Source organism: Pongo pygmaeus, chromosome 22 (assembly GCF_028885625.2).
Source record: "Pongo pygmaeus isolate AG05252 chromosome 22, NHGRI_mPonPyg2-v2.0_pri, whole genome shotgun sequence".
Lineage (NCBI taxonomy): Eukaryota > Metazoa > Chordata > Mammalia > Primates > Hominidae > Pongo > Pongo pygmaeus.
The window spans coordinates 26,679,858-26,695,727 of NC_072395.2; the positions used below are offsets into that span (position 1 = coordinate 26,679,858).

Here is a 15,870-nt window from a genome sequence, read left to right on the forward strand (position 1 = left end):
TGTGTCCAATTTTCTCATTGTTTCTATTTTCTTTAATTATGTAGGCATCTTGTTATAAAGAGACACATAACAAGAAACCATCTCTACTCTATGCATTGTGGAACACCTTTAAATCCATCCTGATTCAAGTTGCCTTATTCAAAGTGTTTGCTGATATTTTGTCCTTCACTAGCCCACTCATAATGAGGTAAGTTAAAGTCTGGTGGGTTTTTTTTCCCTCCTCACAGATAAATGATAAATCAGTATTCTAATATAAAAGTTCTAATACAAAATAGTAGAGAAGGTTCTTATTGCAAATATTATTAGGATGTGGACATGCTATTAGGTTTATCTACAATATAAATGGGAATTAGGATAATATAGTCAATATCTAATAAAGTCAATCCTGTACTAAGCACTGCTCTAAAATCTTATATTAATTTTATTAAGCAAGGGTTCACCAGAGAAATAGAACCAATAGGATATATAAACCCAAATAAGAGCGGATTTATTATGGGAATTGGCTCTTGCAATTATGGAGGCCAAGAAGCCCCACAGTCTTCCATTTGCAAGCCAGAGACTCAGGAATGACAGTGGCGTAATGCAGTCTGAGTCCAAAGGCCAGATAATCTTGAGTTCTGACGTCCAAGGGCATGAGAAGGTGGATATTTCAGCTCCAGGAAAGAGCGGAAATTCACTCTCTCTTTACCTTCTTGTTCTATCCAGGCCCTCAACAAATTGGATGAGGCACTATGCCCTGGGATCATCTTTACTCAGTCTACTGATTCAAATGCTAATCTCTTCCAGAAACAGCCTCACAGACACACCCAGACATCTGGTAGGTGGTAAAACATTATTTAAATGTTATTAAACAGAAATAATGTTTTACCATCTCTTCACCAGTCAAGTTGACATGTAAAATTAACCATCACATTGGCAACCTCATTTAATCTTTACTACACTCCTGCAACGTAGAAAGTATTATTACATTCATTATTACAATGGCAGAAACAGACAGAAAGGGTGGAGTAATTTGTCCAAGCCCCCACAGCTAGAAAGTGCCAGAGTCGTAACTGAAATCTAGGAAGTCTCGCTTGAATGTATGCTTAGAAAAGGAAATGATACATATTTTCACTACGGTACTTAGTTGTGGCCTTTTGAGAGTTGAGCTTTAACAGCCATGGCAATTACACACACATACACACACTCAAACACACACAATTACTATGTATAACATATATGAACATATATTATTATTACCTAATATATGTATATTTCTGTGCATCTCTATATCTAGATATAGACATAGGAAAATGACTTGAAGCATTTCTATAACATCTATCTGCAATGGTTTACAGGCAGACAATGAAATTGATCTTTTGACTGTGCCACCTTTTTCAAGGAAACCTTGACTTACACCTAGCTGTCATATGAAGGAAACACAAAGAAACATATATTTTATTAACTGGTGATTATATTTTTAGTATTGAAAAATTTCCGTGTTGTTACAGTTTTTAATAACCATTTAATTCATGAAAATATCATTAATCCTGTATTACCTACATCCCATATGACATTCAGGAATATATTCGTTCAATATTTATTGAGCACTTATGCATGCCAAAACTATTCTAGGTCGACTGTGGGGACAGAACAAAAATCAAAACAAAAAACCTGCTCTGATGACACTCAGAGGGGAGAGATGAAAGTCAAACAAATGAATAAACATAAATGATATCATCAGTGCTTAGGAACAAAGCAAAGTAGGGTAAGGGAATGCCAGTCTGAGGAGTTAGAAATTACCGTTTTATGTAAGGTAATTATGAAAGACATTGGTGATAAGGTGACATTTGGTCAAAGTTCTGAAGGAAGTTAGGAAGGAAGCCAAGAAAATATCTATTGTGATTAAAGGTAACAGGAAGGGCAAAAGTCATGAAGAACCTCATGCTTGCTATCTCTGAGGGCCTACAAGGAGGCAAAATGAGGTTGGAGCAGAGAGCTGGAAAGATAAGACTGAGGTCAGAAAGGTGCAGAGATGAAAAGATTTTGAAGGACCTTATGAAATATGATGGGAATATTGGCTTTTAGTCCACATTAGCAGGGAAGCATTTGGAAGATTTTGAGGGAAAAAACAATGATCTGATTAGACTTAAGTCTTATAGGAATGACTCTGGCTGCTATGTGGAGAATAAAATCAAGAAGTGCCAGAGTGGAAGAAGAAACACCAGTTAGAAGTTTGTTTGCGATAATCCAAGCAAAAGTCAATGGTGGCTTCAACTAGGTAGTAGCAATAAGGTGATAAGAAGTGGTCAGACTCTGGTTGTGTTTTAAAGGTAGAGTTAACAGAATATACTGGTGGACTGAATGTAGGTTGAAAGAGGAAGGGAGAAGTTAAGGATGCCTTCAAAATTTTTGTTTAAATCATCAGGTAAATGAGTCAGCATATCCTGAGATACAGAAAATGAAAGAAAGACTAGAGAAGGGAATGGAGTTTGCTTCTGGACTTGTTAACCTTGAAAGATCTATTAGCTATTGTGCAAGAAAGAATTAACATAGCAGGCCTGCCTATGGACTTTGGAAAGCCTGCTTACAGGAGTGGTCTTTGGCTGGCAACTGGAACTTACATTTCAGGAGGGTACCCACTACCCTAACTGATAAGAATGGTTCAATATCTCTAAGTTGTTTATACAACCAATATGGTTCATGGTGAATATCTGTTTTCCTTCTGGGAGTCTGGAATTTTGGTGTGTGTTAAGAAAAGGGTGCCCACTTGACCAGCCTCCAATAAAAACCCTGGATGCTGAATTTCTAACAAGCTTGCCTTGTAGACAACATTTCACATGTATTGCCACAACTAGTTGCTGAGAGAATTAAGCATGCTCTGTGTGACTCTACAGGGAAAGGACTTTTGGAGCTTGTGCCTGTTTCCTCCCAGACTTCACCCCGTATAGCTTTTCTTTTTTGCTGATTTTGTTTTGTATCCTTTCACCATAATAAATATAGCCATGAGGATAACTATATGCCGAGTCCTGTAAGTTATTAAAATAAATAATTGAGCTGGGGAGTCGTCATGGGGTTCCCTGACACGGGGCCGTCTAGATTAAAAGGTTGAGTAGGCCGGGTGTGGTGGCTCACGTCTGTAATCCCAGCACTTTGGGAGGCCAAGGCAGGTGGATCACGAGGTCAAGAGATTGAGACCATCATGGCCAACATGGTGAAACCCTGTCTCTACTAAAAATACAAAACATTAGCTCGGCATGGTGGCGTGTGCCTGTAGTCCCAGCTACTTGGGAGGCTGAGGCAGGAGAATTGCTTGAACCTGGGAGGCGGAGGTTGCAGTGAGTCAAGATCGTGCCACTGCACTCCAGCCTGGCAACAGAGCAAGACTCCATCTAAAAAAAAAAAAAAAAAAACAAAAAACAAAAAACGATTGAGTAAGCAATTGTCTATATACACCTGGTATTAGGAAAGATATAGGCTGGAGTGACAAACTGGAATTGTTCTAAATTGGATTGGGTATGTCAAGTCATTGTTCTGGATGAAATCACCTTCACATATGTGAAGAAAAGTAAAGATGTCTTCAAAAAACAAAATTAAAAAAAAAAAACTATCAGCTACTCCATTGCGTAGAGTTGGTGAAGATGAGAAAATTTATCAAAGGATATTGAGAAGCAGTGGCCAGTGCAAACACATAAAAATAAAAACAAGAGAGAATGGAACCAGGGAATCCAAGCAAGGTGTATATTGCTGTCAGAAAACAGTTCCTGACATTTTTCACCCCAAATTCTTTGTTGGCTCCCTTGTCTGTAGAAGCATAAGCCAAATGTTTCCTGGATTAACTGCCCCCTCCCCACAAAATGACAAATCTCTCCCTCCCCTTGCCTCTGCCCCTCACCTCAGCATAACCCAGGAGTCACCATAGCACTATTTTATGTGTGACCAGAAATCTTTCTATCAGAGAAATTGGCCAGCATCTTCCTCTCCTGCCCTATTCTGGTTATCCAATGCTGCAAAACTAATCACATCACAATTTGGTGGCATTAAACAACAATTTTATTGTGTTTGTGATTTTGGTGGTCAAAACTTCAGGCAGAGACTGCTTTTCTCTGCTCCACCATGATTGCGACCTTGGCTGAGTGTCTAGAACAACTGGAGACAGCGGAAGCAGCTCAAATGGAGACACATGGCTGGTGCTTTGGTTCTAACTGTAGGCTGAGTTAACCTGGTTCTTCTTCCTGTGTGCTGGTGCTGGAATGCCCAAAATGGCTCCTTGACTCACACACCTGAGGCCTGCACTAAGATGGCTGGAAATGGTCAGATCTCTCTCTCTCCTCTGTCCTCTCTCTCTCTCTCCCCACCCCACCCTTGCCATCTCTCTCCTTCTCTCTGTTTCTACAGCCTCTCTGAATGGTTAGCTTGAGAACAAAGGTCTTAGAGTAGTTAAATTTCCTACATGGCAGCTGGATTTTCTCAGAATGAGTATTACAAGAGGCTCAGACAAGTCTTTCCACGACATAGGCTTGGAAATCTCAGAAGGTCACTTCTGCCACATGGTTTTGGCCAAGAGATTCCCTAAATCAGCCCACATTCAAAGGGAAGGGAATTAGAGAAAAGAGGTTCAATTTATCAACGAGAGGAGTAGCAAGGGATTTTCAGTCATACTCTGATTCCCCTTTGCCAATGACTACTGCTCAAGAAACTTGTGAGAGAATCTCACCATGGCCGTGGTCTTTCCTGAAACAGCAGTAGGTCATAGCAATTCAGTGTGTCTATGTTCCCTAAAAGTTGTACCTGAATTACCAAAGAATGTCTGTGGGGTAGAGAACAGTCTCTTTTACTTTGTGAGATACTTTTGCATCACACTGGTTTGATCAAACCTGCAAAACAAGAATTTTAATATTGCATTGCAATGAGTCACACCTTTCTCCCTGCCTAGGTGATGAAAGAGGCAAACTATCCTGTATTATTCAATCATTGTGTCCTTAGCTCTTAGCACGAAGTCTGGCACATAGAACCGAAATAAATTCCCTGAAAAAAATACAGAACAAATGGGACTGAACCCAGTTACAATTTTCCAAAAGTGCCCTTATTCTGCGGCAGCTGAAAAACCTTAAAATTTTCACAATAAGTAACAACTGAGTGATCAGAAAGAATTGCAGAGCTTGTATGATCATAATTTGGCCATGGAAGAACTAATTTTATAAGCTAATTTTGAGACTACATATATACATGTGTAGTCTCATATATATATACACACACACATATACATATAGAATATGTATATTTTGAGACTGCATATGTATATATGTACATATATACATATTTGTATACATATTTGTATATATGTACATATGCAGTCTCAAAATGTATATATGTACATATGCAGTCTCAAAATATATATATTCTTTTTATATGAAAAAGTTGCTGGAAAGGACTATCTTTAAGGATGAGAGCACACTGTCATATTATTATGACTCATATGTGTAAAATAAAACATATAAAAGGAATATTTTTATTAATGTATTAGTAAAACTATACTTTCATTATTTACTACATACATTTCTTGTTGATTGTTGTGTTGGCTCTCTTCCTCCGTTTATGGATTTTACTTTAATATCAAACAAAAAACAAGTATTCATATCTAATATTATGAATATTGTTTTATGGTCTTTATCATGCCTTGGGCACAGATTGTTTTTAATATTTCTCAATTAATGTGTATAGAACCATTACAGTGCCTGATTTTAGTCATTTAGTTGTTTTGTCTTTATGCAAAAGGAAAAAGTATAATTAGTAGATATATGCCCAATAAGAATAGTGCTACTCTTTCAGGAAATGTAATTCCTAGAACAAGAAGACATTTAGCAAATTGCTTTCATAAAAAGCAGGTGTCCCAATGGATGACATCAATTAAGAAATACAGAACTTTCTGCTGTTATTATGTATATGTGGGGTGTTGGATAATTTAATAGTTTCATTGAGAATATATAATGCTCCAAATAATTGTTGATACCTAGAGGTTTTACTATTAGAGACACTTGTATATATTTTATTCTAAAGTCTGATTTTAATAAAGTTCGTATTTTAAGTACTTGGTTAATAAAGCAATTTGAACAAGACAAGTTACTTTTAATTTTTCACACAGTAGCTGTTCAAATTGTCAACAAATAGATCAAAGCCTAGAAATTTACGCTTTACTTACCACTTAAAAATTTAAACTTTTGGCTGGGTGTGGTGGCTCACACCTGTAATCCCAGCATTTTGGGAGCCCAAGGTGAGTGGATCACTTGAGGTCAGGAGTTCAAGACTAGCCTAGGCAACATGGCGAAACCCCGCCTCTACTAAAAATACAAAAATTAGCTGGGCATGGTGGTGCACATCTATAATCCCAGTTACTCAGGAGTCTGATGCAAGAGGATTTCTTGAGCCTGGGAGGCAGAGGTTATAGTGAGCCAAGAGCCCATCACTCCACTCCAGCCTGGGCAACAGGCGTGAAACCCTGTCTCAAAAAAAAAAAAAAAAAATTAAACTTTTATAAAGAATGAGCTTTTAAATATAATATTTTTTGAGAAAAGGGTAGATATAGTCAAACCTAATTGCATATGGTTTCATTTATTTCTATTAACCTACGGATTCACTCAAAATGGCTCATTATAATGATATAGAACATTTTTGCATCTCCAGAGTTTACAGTGAAAAAGGTCCATTTATCAAACCTCTAATACTGTACCTTTACATGTGAAATAGAAGGGACTACTAAATAAAACCCAAAACAGTAAGCCTGCAAAATAAATGACATGTTAACTTGTAGTATGTCACAGTATACGCCCAAATTGTTTTCACCATATTGCATGTGCTATATAGTCTTTTAAAGATAACATTATTTTCAGTCACATTGATTCAGTTTAAAAAGGGTGAAATCATGCTTAAAATATTATTACCAGTGTACATCAAGCACTCTGAGTTTTAGACAATGTTTATAGTTGAGGGACTATCAGCCAAGATACTTGTAATTAGAACCATCCCCACTGTTTTTCTGCACCCTAGCATTGGCCCTAATCATACTGATCATGCTGTCACAAACTTAAGAGGAAATAAGGAAAAGTAGAGAAAAAAGAAATTGGTTATGAATAAAAGTGACAATAAAACATGAGATATAAATCAAGCTTAAAAAAAAAAAAAGCAGCACCTGTGTGCCATACTAAAAGATCCCCTACTTATGTTCTGGTTGTCCTGTTTCCCTGTATTTGATAAAACACATAATTTTGAGAAAAAATAAAGTTTTAAATGTATCTATGTCTCGACTTTTCTGATGAAGTTATACCAGAAAAGTTAATTATTTGATGGGCCCGCCATGTGAAAACCAGAAAATAACCTCGTACTCACAAGCCAGTGGAAGGGATTCCTGATTTTACTAAAAAAAAAAAAAAAAAAAAAAAAAAAAAAGAGGGGGCGGGGACAAATATCAAATTAAGCAAGTAGAGAAAAAGAACAGGTAGGAGTGTGTGTGTGTGTGTGTGTGTGTGTGTGTATAACATTTCGACAATACTAAACTCTCATAAGCATTTAACACTTCAGATGTTTAACATTTCTGCCCTTTTCTCAATTTTTATGACATGCAGGCAAATTATCATTTTCTGTGAACACAGCTCAGATATTGGCTGGAATGGCTATGGCTATGCAGTGGCACTTTTTGTTGTAGTCTTTTTGCAAACTCTGATTCTTCAGCAATATCAACGTTTTAACATGCTCACCTCAGCAAAAGTTAAGACAGCTGTAAATGGACTGATCTACAAAAAGGTAAAAATTCCAAGGAATCCCCGTTTCTGGGTGGACTACTCCCTTATGTGCTTTAAAATAAGGGGACTAGAAAAATAGGGGAGTATATCAAAAAGTCCTTAGGAAATCCTTTGTATATACATTTGTTTTGCTTTAAAAGAACTTTGGCTTATCGATATTGGTTGCATTAATTTCTCTTTAGTGCATTCTCTCTCTCTCTCTCTCTCTCTTTCTCTCTCTCTCTGGTCTTTACAACTTCTAGTCAGCCCTAATCCATTACATTAAAGATAATCTTTGTTTAATCTTATGCCACCTAACTGCTACTCACAAAGTGAGTGGAATTGAATATTTTCATGGTTTTCTATATGTATGCATCAATAAAAGCTCTCCTTTTCACAATATTATTTTCAGTCTTCATATTACCTTTTCCTTTCTCCTCTGTGAACTTCATTTTTATGCAATAAAGTCATTCATTTTTATACTGTCATTCTCCATTTCTCTTTTATTCTAAGTCCTGCCTCCCAAACTTGGCTGATCTTTATTCCTGGCATAACCCTAAAGTTTAATTAGTCCTTTTTTGAAAATACCGTTTTAAACACTACCTCTTTACCACGCAGGGTCTTTTATTTACAACATAATTATAAACAGTTAAAGAGCTTCCTCCTTCCCCTAGTTATCAAGTAGTTATCCAAGCAACAAGTGTACTTTGTTCCCGCTTTGCACTCTGATATAAATTGTAGGTTCATCAGGATTTGGAATAGAAATTTATTTATCTATTGTATCCATATCATATAAGACAATGACTTTTATACTTTATTAAAGTTGGATTACTGAATGAATGAATGAATGAACAAGTGAGCCCCTGCTTTCCAAATAAATTGAGGGAAGTGTTAGCATAAATAACAAACATGTGGAACTAAATGCAGATTTTATAGGAGATCAGATGAACAGGAAATCTACAAGGGTTGTACACAGTTAAGGAAGTTTTCACATAGAAAGTCTTGAAAAGGTCTTTGAGAGAGCTATTGACTTTGTGTAAAGGGAAGGGAAGTATTATAATTTGGGCTGAGCTGGACATTACAGGCATTTTGCTCTATTGGGCCACAATGGGGACATGAAGTGGTTTTATGGATCTTGGAAAGCCAAGTACAAATTGAGCAGTAAATGGTAACTGAACTTGCAGCAGAGTTTAGCTCTGTAGAACTCAGTCCACATACAGGATTAGAGGGGCTGTCCCAGCCCTAATTGTAGTGGCAGTATGTGCTGCCTCCAATATGGAATGAAAGAAGAATCTAGAAACTGGTTTGAATGCTAACACTTGTTTTGGTACATAGTCCATATGGAACAGGATTTTATTCCATGATTAGAGCATGAGATGTAGGTGGATTTACAAACATAAAAGGCTAAACTGCCATGAAAGAGTGAATATAGAAGCATAAAATGTGGAGCACGGGTAACTTTTAGAGCAATAAACCACTCTGTGTGATGGTATAATGGTGGATATATGTCATTATATATTTGTACAAACCCACAGAATGTACACCAAGAGTGAACCCTAATACAAACTGTAGACTTCGGGTGATAATGATGTGTCAATGTAGGTTCATTGGCTGTAACAAATGTACCACTCTGTGGAGGATGTTGATAATGGGGGAGGCTATGAACATGCAGGGTGAGGAGTATATGAGATTTCTTTGTACCTTTCTCTCAGTTTTGCTGTGAACCTAAAACTGCTCTAAATAAAAGCAGTCCTTTGCAGGGGCAGAAAGGTGTAATACCTCTTTTCATCCATCATAAGAGTTGCAGTGGACATTCCTATAGCAAAAGACAGGTTGAAAAGAGAAAAATAAAACAAGTTAATTTAATTAAAATTTACATCCTCAGAAGTAAGACCCAACAATCCAGGGAAAACTGTCTATTCTTATGCTTAGGTTCTATAAAGAATAGACAGCAGTGTAGAAATGTGATCAGACAAAAGGGTATGCTCTAATAGTAATGGACTGAGAGGGGAAACCCAGCATGGCCTTTCCATTCAGATTCTTCCTGGCCTATCTGTATAGTATTCCTTTCCCTGGATATTGGACAGGACCCTTCTGGAATGATGGTCTTCAAGAGAGATGGGAAAAAGTGTTATCTTTCTAAGTTAAATGTCTTGTTTGGGAGGGGTTCTAGTTCCTATGACTCACTTTTGGAAAAAGGAAAGACAGAGGAGTGGGAGACAAAAGGGCTGGAGATGTTTGGAGAGACTTTGCTTCTGAGGCTTTCCCAATGTTCTTCAGTTCCAAGTGCTCAGCATGCCGAGGTGCCACATTTTGGGGTATCATGTTCTGAGTCCAAACACCTTAAATGTAAAAACAGAATGGACTGAAGTAGAAATTAGAGCAAACTGTTAGAAATTAAAAAGGGAAACAAGTGTCATCGTTGAGTCTTGCAAAGTGGGAATAGTGACTACAGGGGATAGACCTTGTATAGTTCCCTAAAGATTGTTTAAGATTAAGGGACACTGAAGGATCAAAGGAGTATTGCTATCAAGCCTGCTCTGTGGACCCTGTAGTGGATATTACAATGTAACAGGAGACACAAGTCTCTCTCCATGAGGTGAACAGGGATTGTTAAATTTCCCCTCTTCTTTACAGGTTTTAGAATTCCAGATGACTCATATTTGTCTGAAATTGGCCATACTTCATCAGGGACTTGTGACTAGAATAGGGTAAAGTTGGTCTCAGGTCCTTTTCTTGGTGAGGGGTTGTATTAGTCTATGTTCACACTGCTATATAGATACTATCTGATACTGGGTAATTTACAAAGAAAAGAGGTTTAATTGACTCACAGTTCTGCATGGCTGGGTAGGCCTCAGGAAGCTTACAATCACGGCGGAAGGTGAAGGGGAAGCAAGGCACTTCTTAGTTGGCAGCAAGAGAGAGAGGGAGAGCAAAGGGGAAAGTGCCACTTTTAAGCCATCAGATCTCATGAGAACTCACTCACTACCATGAGAACAGCATAGGGGAAACTGCCTCCATGATCCAATCACCTCTCACCAGGTCCCTCCCTTGCCACATAGAGATTATAATTCCAGATGAGATTTGGGTGGGGACACAGAACAAAACTATGTCAGGGGTGAAGGTATCAGGATGTGCTTTGTTCCTTATCCATCCACAGTTACTAGTGTAAGTTTGGAATAAAGTTCAGGGAATATCATTTTTAGGTTTGCAAGAAAGAACATGGGCTTCTTTCCACTTGATGACTTTGAGATTCTGTGGATCTCAAAACTCAGATTCTGTTACCCCTTAGTTCACAAGTGCAAGCTCCATGAAAATTCTTGGAGACTAAAAAACAAAACATGACTCCAAAGAAATCGTTATATCAAAAAGATACCTTCACTTGTATGTTGATCACAGCACTATTCACAACAGCAAGGATATGGAATCAATCTAAATGTCCATCAACAGATGATCAGATAAAGAAAATGTGCTGTATATGTCTGTGTACACACACACACATGCACACACACACACATATATATACACACACACACACACACACACCATGGAATACTACTCAGTCACACAAAAGGTATGGAATCATGTCACATTTGCTGGATCATGGATAGAATTGGAGGCCATTATCTTAAGTGAAATAACTCAGAAACAGAAAGTCAGATACCACATGTTCTCACTTATAAGTGGAAGCTAAATAATGTGTACACATGGACATACAGAGTGAAATAATGGATATTGGAGACTAGGATGGCTGGGAGGGTGGGTGAGGGTAAGGGAGGAGAAACAACATGACCCAATATAGCCCTGTAACAAAACTGCATTTGTACCCCCTCAATCTATAAATTAAAAATAAAAAAATAAGAACTTTTTTTAAAAAGAAGCATCAATTAAACCTGGGTTTAATGTGGGCAGTCTGGGGGCATTCCTCCGTTAAGAGTTGTCCAAGACAGTTTTTGTGATTTTTTAAAAAATGTTCTGTATTTGCACTGTACAGTATGGTAGGCACTAATCACATACGGCTGCTGAGCCCTTGAAATGTAACTAGTACAACTAAAGAAGTCCATCTTTAATTTTAGTTAATTTAAATTTTAATGTAATAACCACATCTGGCTAGTGGCTACCATATTGGCTAATATGGTGTCTACACTGTCTCCATTTGTAGTTTAAAGATGTTATCTTACTTTAATTATGGTAATTATAAAATGCAAAAAGAAAATGGTAAGAATTTAGTTACATTCTTAAAGTGGAGATACTTAAGTATAGGCAGGAGAAGGAGAGACAGAATCCAAATCCTGCCCTTAGAGTCAGAAAGAGAATCCTGGCATATTTATTGGCACACAAGGGATTGAAGAATGCATTCTTATAAGTGTTATGTGCTACCACCTTCAGCTTTACCATTTCTCATACTTCTGGTTGAAGATCATTGGGATGTGAATTTTTGGAGCCCTTGCGGCTCTACATTAAATGATGTGTATTACTTGCAGCTAGGAGGGTCCGGAAAAGTGTCACGGTTAATATCGCATGATGTGGGTCACGGAATAATGGAAAGACACATTGCATGGGGTAAAGGCTCTGATGTTAGAATAACATGGGAGAAAAAAAGTACAGAAATGCATACAAGGCCTGCTGAGAAAATGGTGAGTAGGTTAAGTTGGCTTGAGACAATGTTTCATGTCCAGAATGGTGGGGAGAGATAGTAAAGGCAGAAGGGATGGCTTAAAAAAAAAACTTGAAATTTATATTTTAAAATGTACCTGAATTCTCTAGGAAACTGGGACCCAGCTGAGCCGTAAGATGGATGATCAGGACAGAAGGATTAAAAACAGATGAGACGGGAAAGGAGACACTTAGAGCTAGTGCAATAATTGAAGAAATAAAGAAATGAAGAACTAGGGTCATGGCATGGAGTCTAGAAAGTAACAAATACATAAGAAGGAGAATGTGAAATTGCAAAACAAATTTCATCGTCAGTTCATCAAATGAAATATTAAGGACTGAACTAGTGATAATCAAGATTGTGGGGCTTGGAACTATATCTGGTTCATGTGGAATTTCTTAGAGCATAATTCAATTAGGGAAATGAATGAAGTTTTGAAAACAGATGAGTCACACAGCTTTACGTGTGTGTGTGAGTGTGTGGGTGTATTAAGATGTATATGATATGAAAATACTGTAGAAAACAAATCTAAAACTTGGATAGAATTTTAAAGTAACAGCTTCTTAGAAAAAGTGATTAGATAGCAAGTGACATGGCTAATTTTCATTTTGATTGAAGAGTACTTAGAAGCTTCCAAACTTTTAACATGGTTTTAAATTTCCTTTCTTTTATTTATTTATTTTTACTATTTATTTATTTATTTATTTATTTATTTATTTATTTATTGAGACAGAGTCTCCCTCTGTCGCCCAGGCTGGAGTGCAGCGGTGCGATCTCGGCTCACTGAAAGCTCCGCCTGGGATTCACAGGCGTGAGCCACCGCGCCCGGCAGATTTCCTTTCTTTTCACCTGAATCACATTTTTCCTCCTGTAACAGACTAAAGTACTTCCTACCAGACAATTCTAGAAATGTTACACCATCCACTGTAATTGGCACATATTACAGTATTCTTTCAAGTTGTTTCATATAACAAAAAGGCAGCTTAGATTGTATAATTTAGCAATAAATGGTAACTAAATTGTCCTTCGTGGCTTGTGAATTTTGTCCCTTTCAGAAATGTAAAAGCTTATTTGGCAGAAAAAAATACTGAAAAAAAAACCCCAAAAATTTGAAAGAATTCCCCTAGTGTTAGAAATGCCATACAAATAACCTTCAATTATATAATACCTTTCAGTATTTTCTCTAATAGTCTAAAAGCAATTGATTTTTTCTTTTATTATTGTAAAGAAACATAACATGAAACATATCATTTTAATACATTTTAAACTTAAAAAGGATTTATTGCTAACTATAGGTGCAATATATTACAGCAGATCTCTAGTGCTTATTCGTCTTGGTTAACTAAAACTTTGTACCTGTTGAGTACTAACTTCCCAGTTTTCCCTCCCCCCCACCACCCTTGGAACCACCATTCCAGTCTTTGATTTTATGAAATTGACCATTTTAGAAACCTCATATAAGCAAACTCATCCAGTATTTATTTTTCTGTGTCTAGCTTATTTCACTTAGCATAACGTCTTAAGGTCCATCCATGTTGTCTCATATTGCAGAGTTGTCTTCTTTTTTAAGGCTGAATAGTCATTTATCCAAAGAAGACATATAAACGGCTAATGACATATACCTGGCTATATGTTCCTGGCTATATGTTCCACTGTGGGCCCAACCTACTATATTCCAGATGGACTTTTCCATTGTTTTTCTTTTTTTTAATTTATTGAATAGACAGATTTAGAGTGACTCCTGTATCTCATTTTCTCTTGCTATCCCCAACTCTCAGTCCTGTCTCTCTTTAAATCAATGCAGTGAAGATTCCATAAATTTTTTGATATATAAATGAAACTTTGTCCAGTTTCCAGTACAAATACAAATTTCCCACTACTTTTACAGTTGTTTATGTATTTCACTGGGAATTTTAAATGGAAGAATAATTAAATAAATCAATTTCTAACCACATCTTTTGTAAGAAGTTACCAATAATTATGCTTGGGGATATTGGATTCAGTATACATATATTAAGTAGCATGCATTTGTGGAAAGTGAGAATTGGGACTTGGAAGAAAAGATGTATCTGCATCTGCTCTATGACACTTTTTCAGTACTTTCATCTCTAAGTTCCCATGGCCCTTATCAGCTGTTTTTACACTTACAGCAAAACAGAGTGTGTAGATTTACAGATAGATTGTAATCACCTTGAGAAATAAAACTGTGTCCTTTTTTAATGGTCCACAATTTCAAGCATAAAACTATTCATCAGTGTTTATTAGATATTCATTGATTCATTTTTGTACTTTGTATTGATAACATTTAGATGGTTTAGCATTATGGGGACAACAACAAATTGAGGAAAGCCTTAATATATCTAGAAGATATATATATATTTTTTGGTAATTAACAAGTTATTGAGGGTTCTTTTTTTTCCTTCAACATTTATTTTAAGTTCCGGGGTATATGTGCAGGATGTGCAGGTTTGTTACATAGGTAAACACGTGCCATAGTGGTTTGCTGCACAGATCAACCCATCACCTAGGTATTAAGCCCAGTGTCCTTTAGCTGTTCTTCCTGAGGCTCTCCTTCCCTGTGCCCCCACCCCCCCGACAGGTCCCAGTGTGTGTTGTTCTCCCATGGGTCCATGTGTTCTCATTGTTCAGCTCCCACTTATAAGTGAAAACGTGGTGTTTGGTTTTCTGTTCCTGCGTTAGTTTGCTAAGGATAATGGCTTCCAGTTCCATCCATGTCCCTGCAAAGGACATGATCTCTTTCCTTTTTATGGCTGCATAGTATGCCATAAATTCTTATTGTTTGGAAACGCAAATGTTACTCTCTACCAATAAATATTATTCCAAAACCATATACTTTAATCACTAATTATATTTCCTCACCTAAAAATCATGTCTCTTCGTTTTATAATACCCCAATACATAAATAACCTTGTACATTTTCCTAATTATATTAAACATTGATATTAAAAGTTACCATTGCTTGACTATAAAGATGCCCCATAATCACAGAACTCTAAAATATTTGCTTCTCTCTTTATAGGCCCTGCTTTTATCAAATGTTTCTCGACAAAAGTTTTCCACTGGGGAAATTATTAACTTGATGTCAGCAGATGCTCAGCAACTCATGGACTTGACAGCAAACCTCAATCTCCTCTGGTCTGCCCCTTTTCAAATCCTAATGGCCATATATCTCCTTTGGCAAGAGCTGGGTCCAGCAGTGTTAGCAGGGGTGGCAGTCCTTGTGTTTGTTATACCAATAAATGCTTTAGCTGCAACTAAAATAAAAAAGTTAAAGGTAAGAAAATGACTGCCTCATGTTACATGTGTCAAACAGGAGCTGAGTTTTCTGACTTGAGTTAACAATCACCATCTCGTTAATTATATAGAGAGAGTTATAAATGGAAGTCATCCAATTTTATCATTTACTTATTCACTCAACCAGTATTGAACAAGCAT

The 15,870-nt window shown here is 37.0% G+C and overlaps 1 protein-coding gene across 1 annotated transcript in view; it reads left to right on the forward strand.

The window, feature by feature from the left end:
• Nucleotides 1-15,870, forward strand: part of LOC129022711 (multidrug resistance-associated protein 1-like) — a 92,914-nt gene that overhangs the window by 14,595 nt on the left and 62,449 nt on the right. Inside the window, exons 4-6 of the mRNA XM_054468971.2 lie at nt 45-187; nt 7,602-7,779; nt 15,455-15,709. Of these exons, the coding sequence (XP_054324946.2) occupies nt 45-187; nt 7,602-7,779; nt 15,455-15,709 (576 nt within the window). The remainder of the gene's footprint in view (nt 1-44; nt 188-7,601; nt 7,780-15,454; nt 15,710-15,870) is intronic.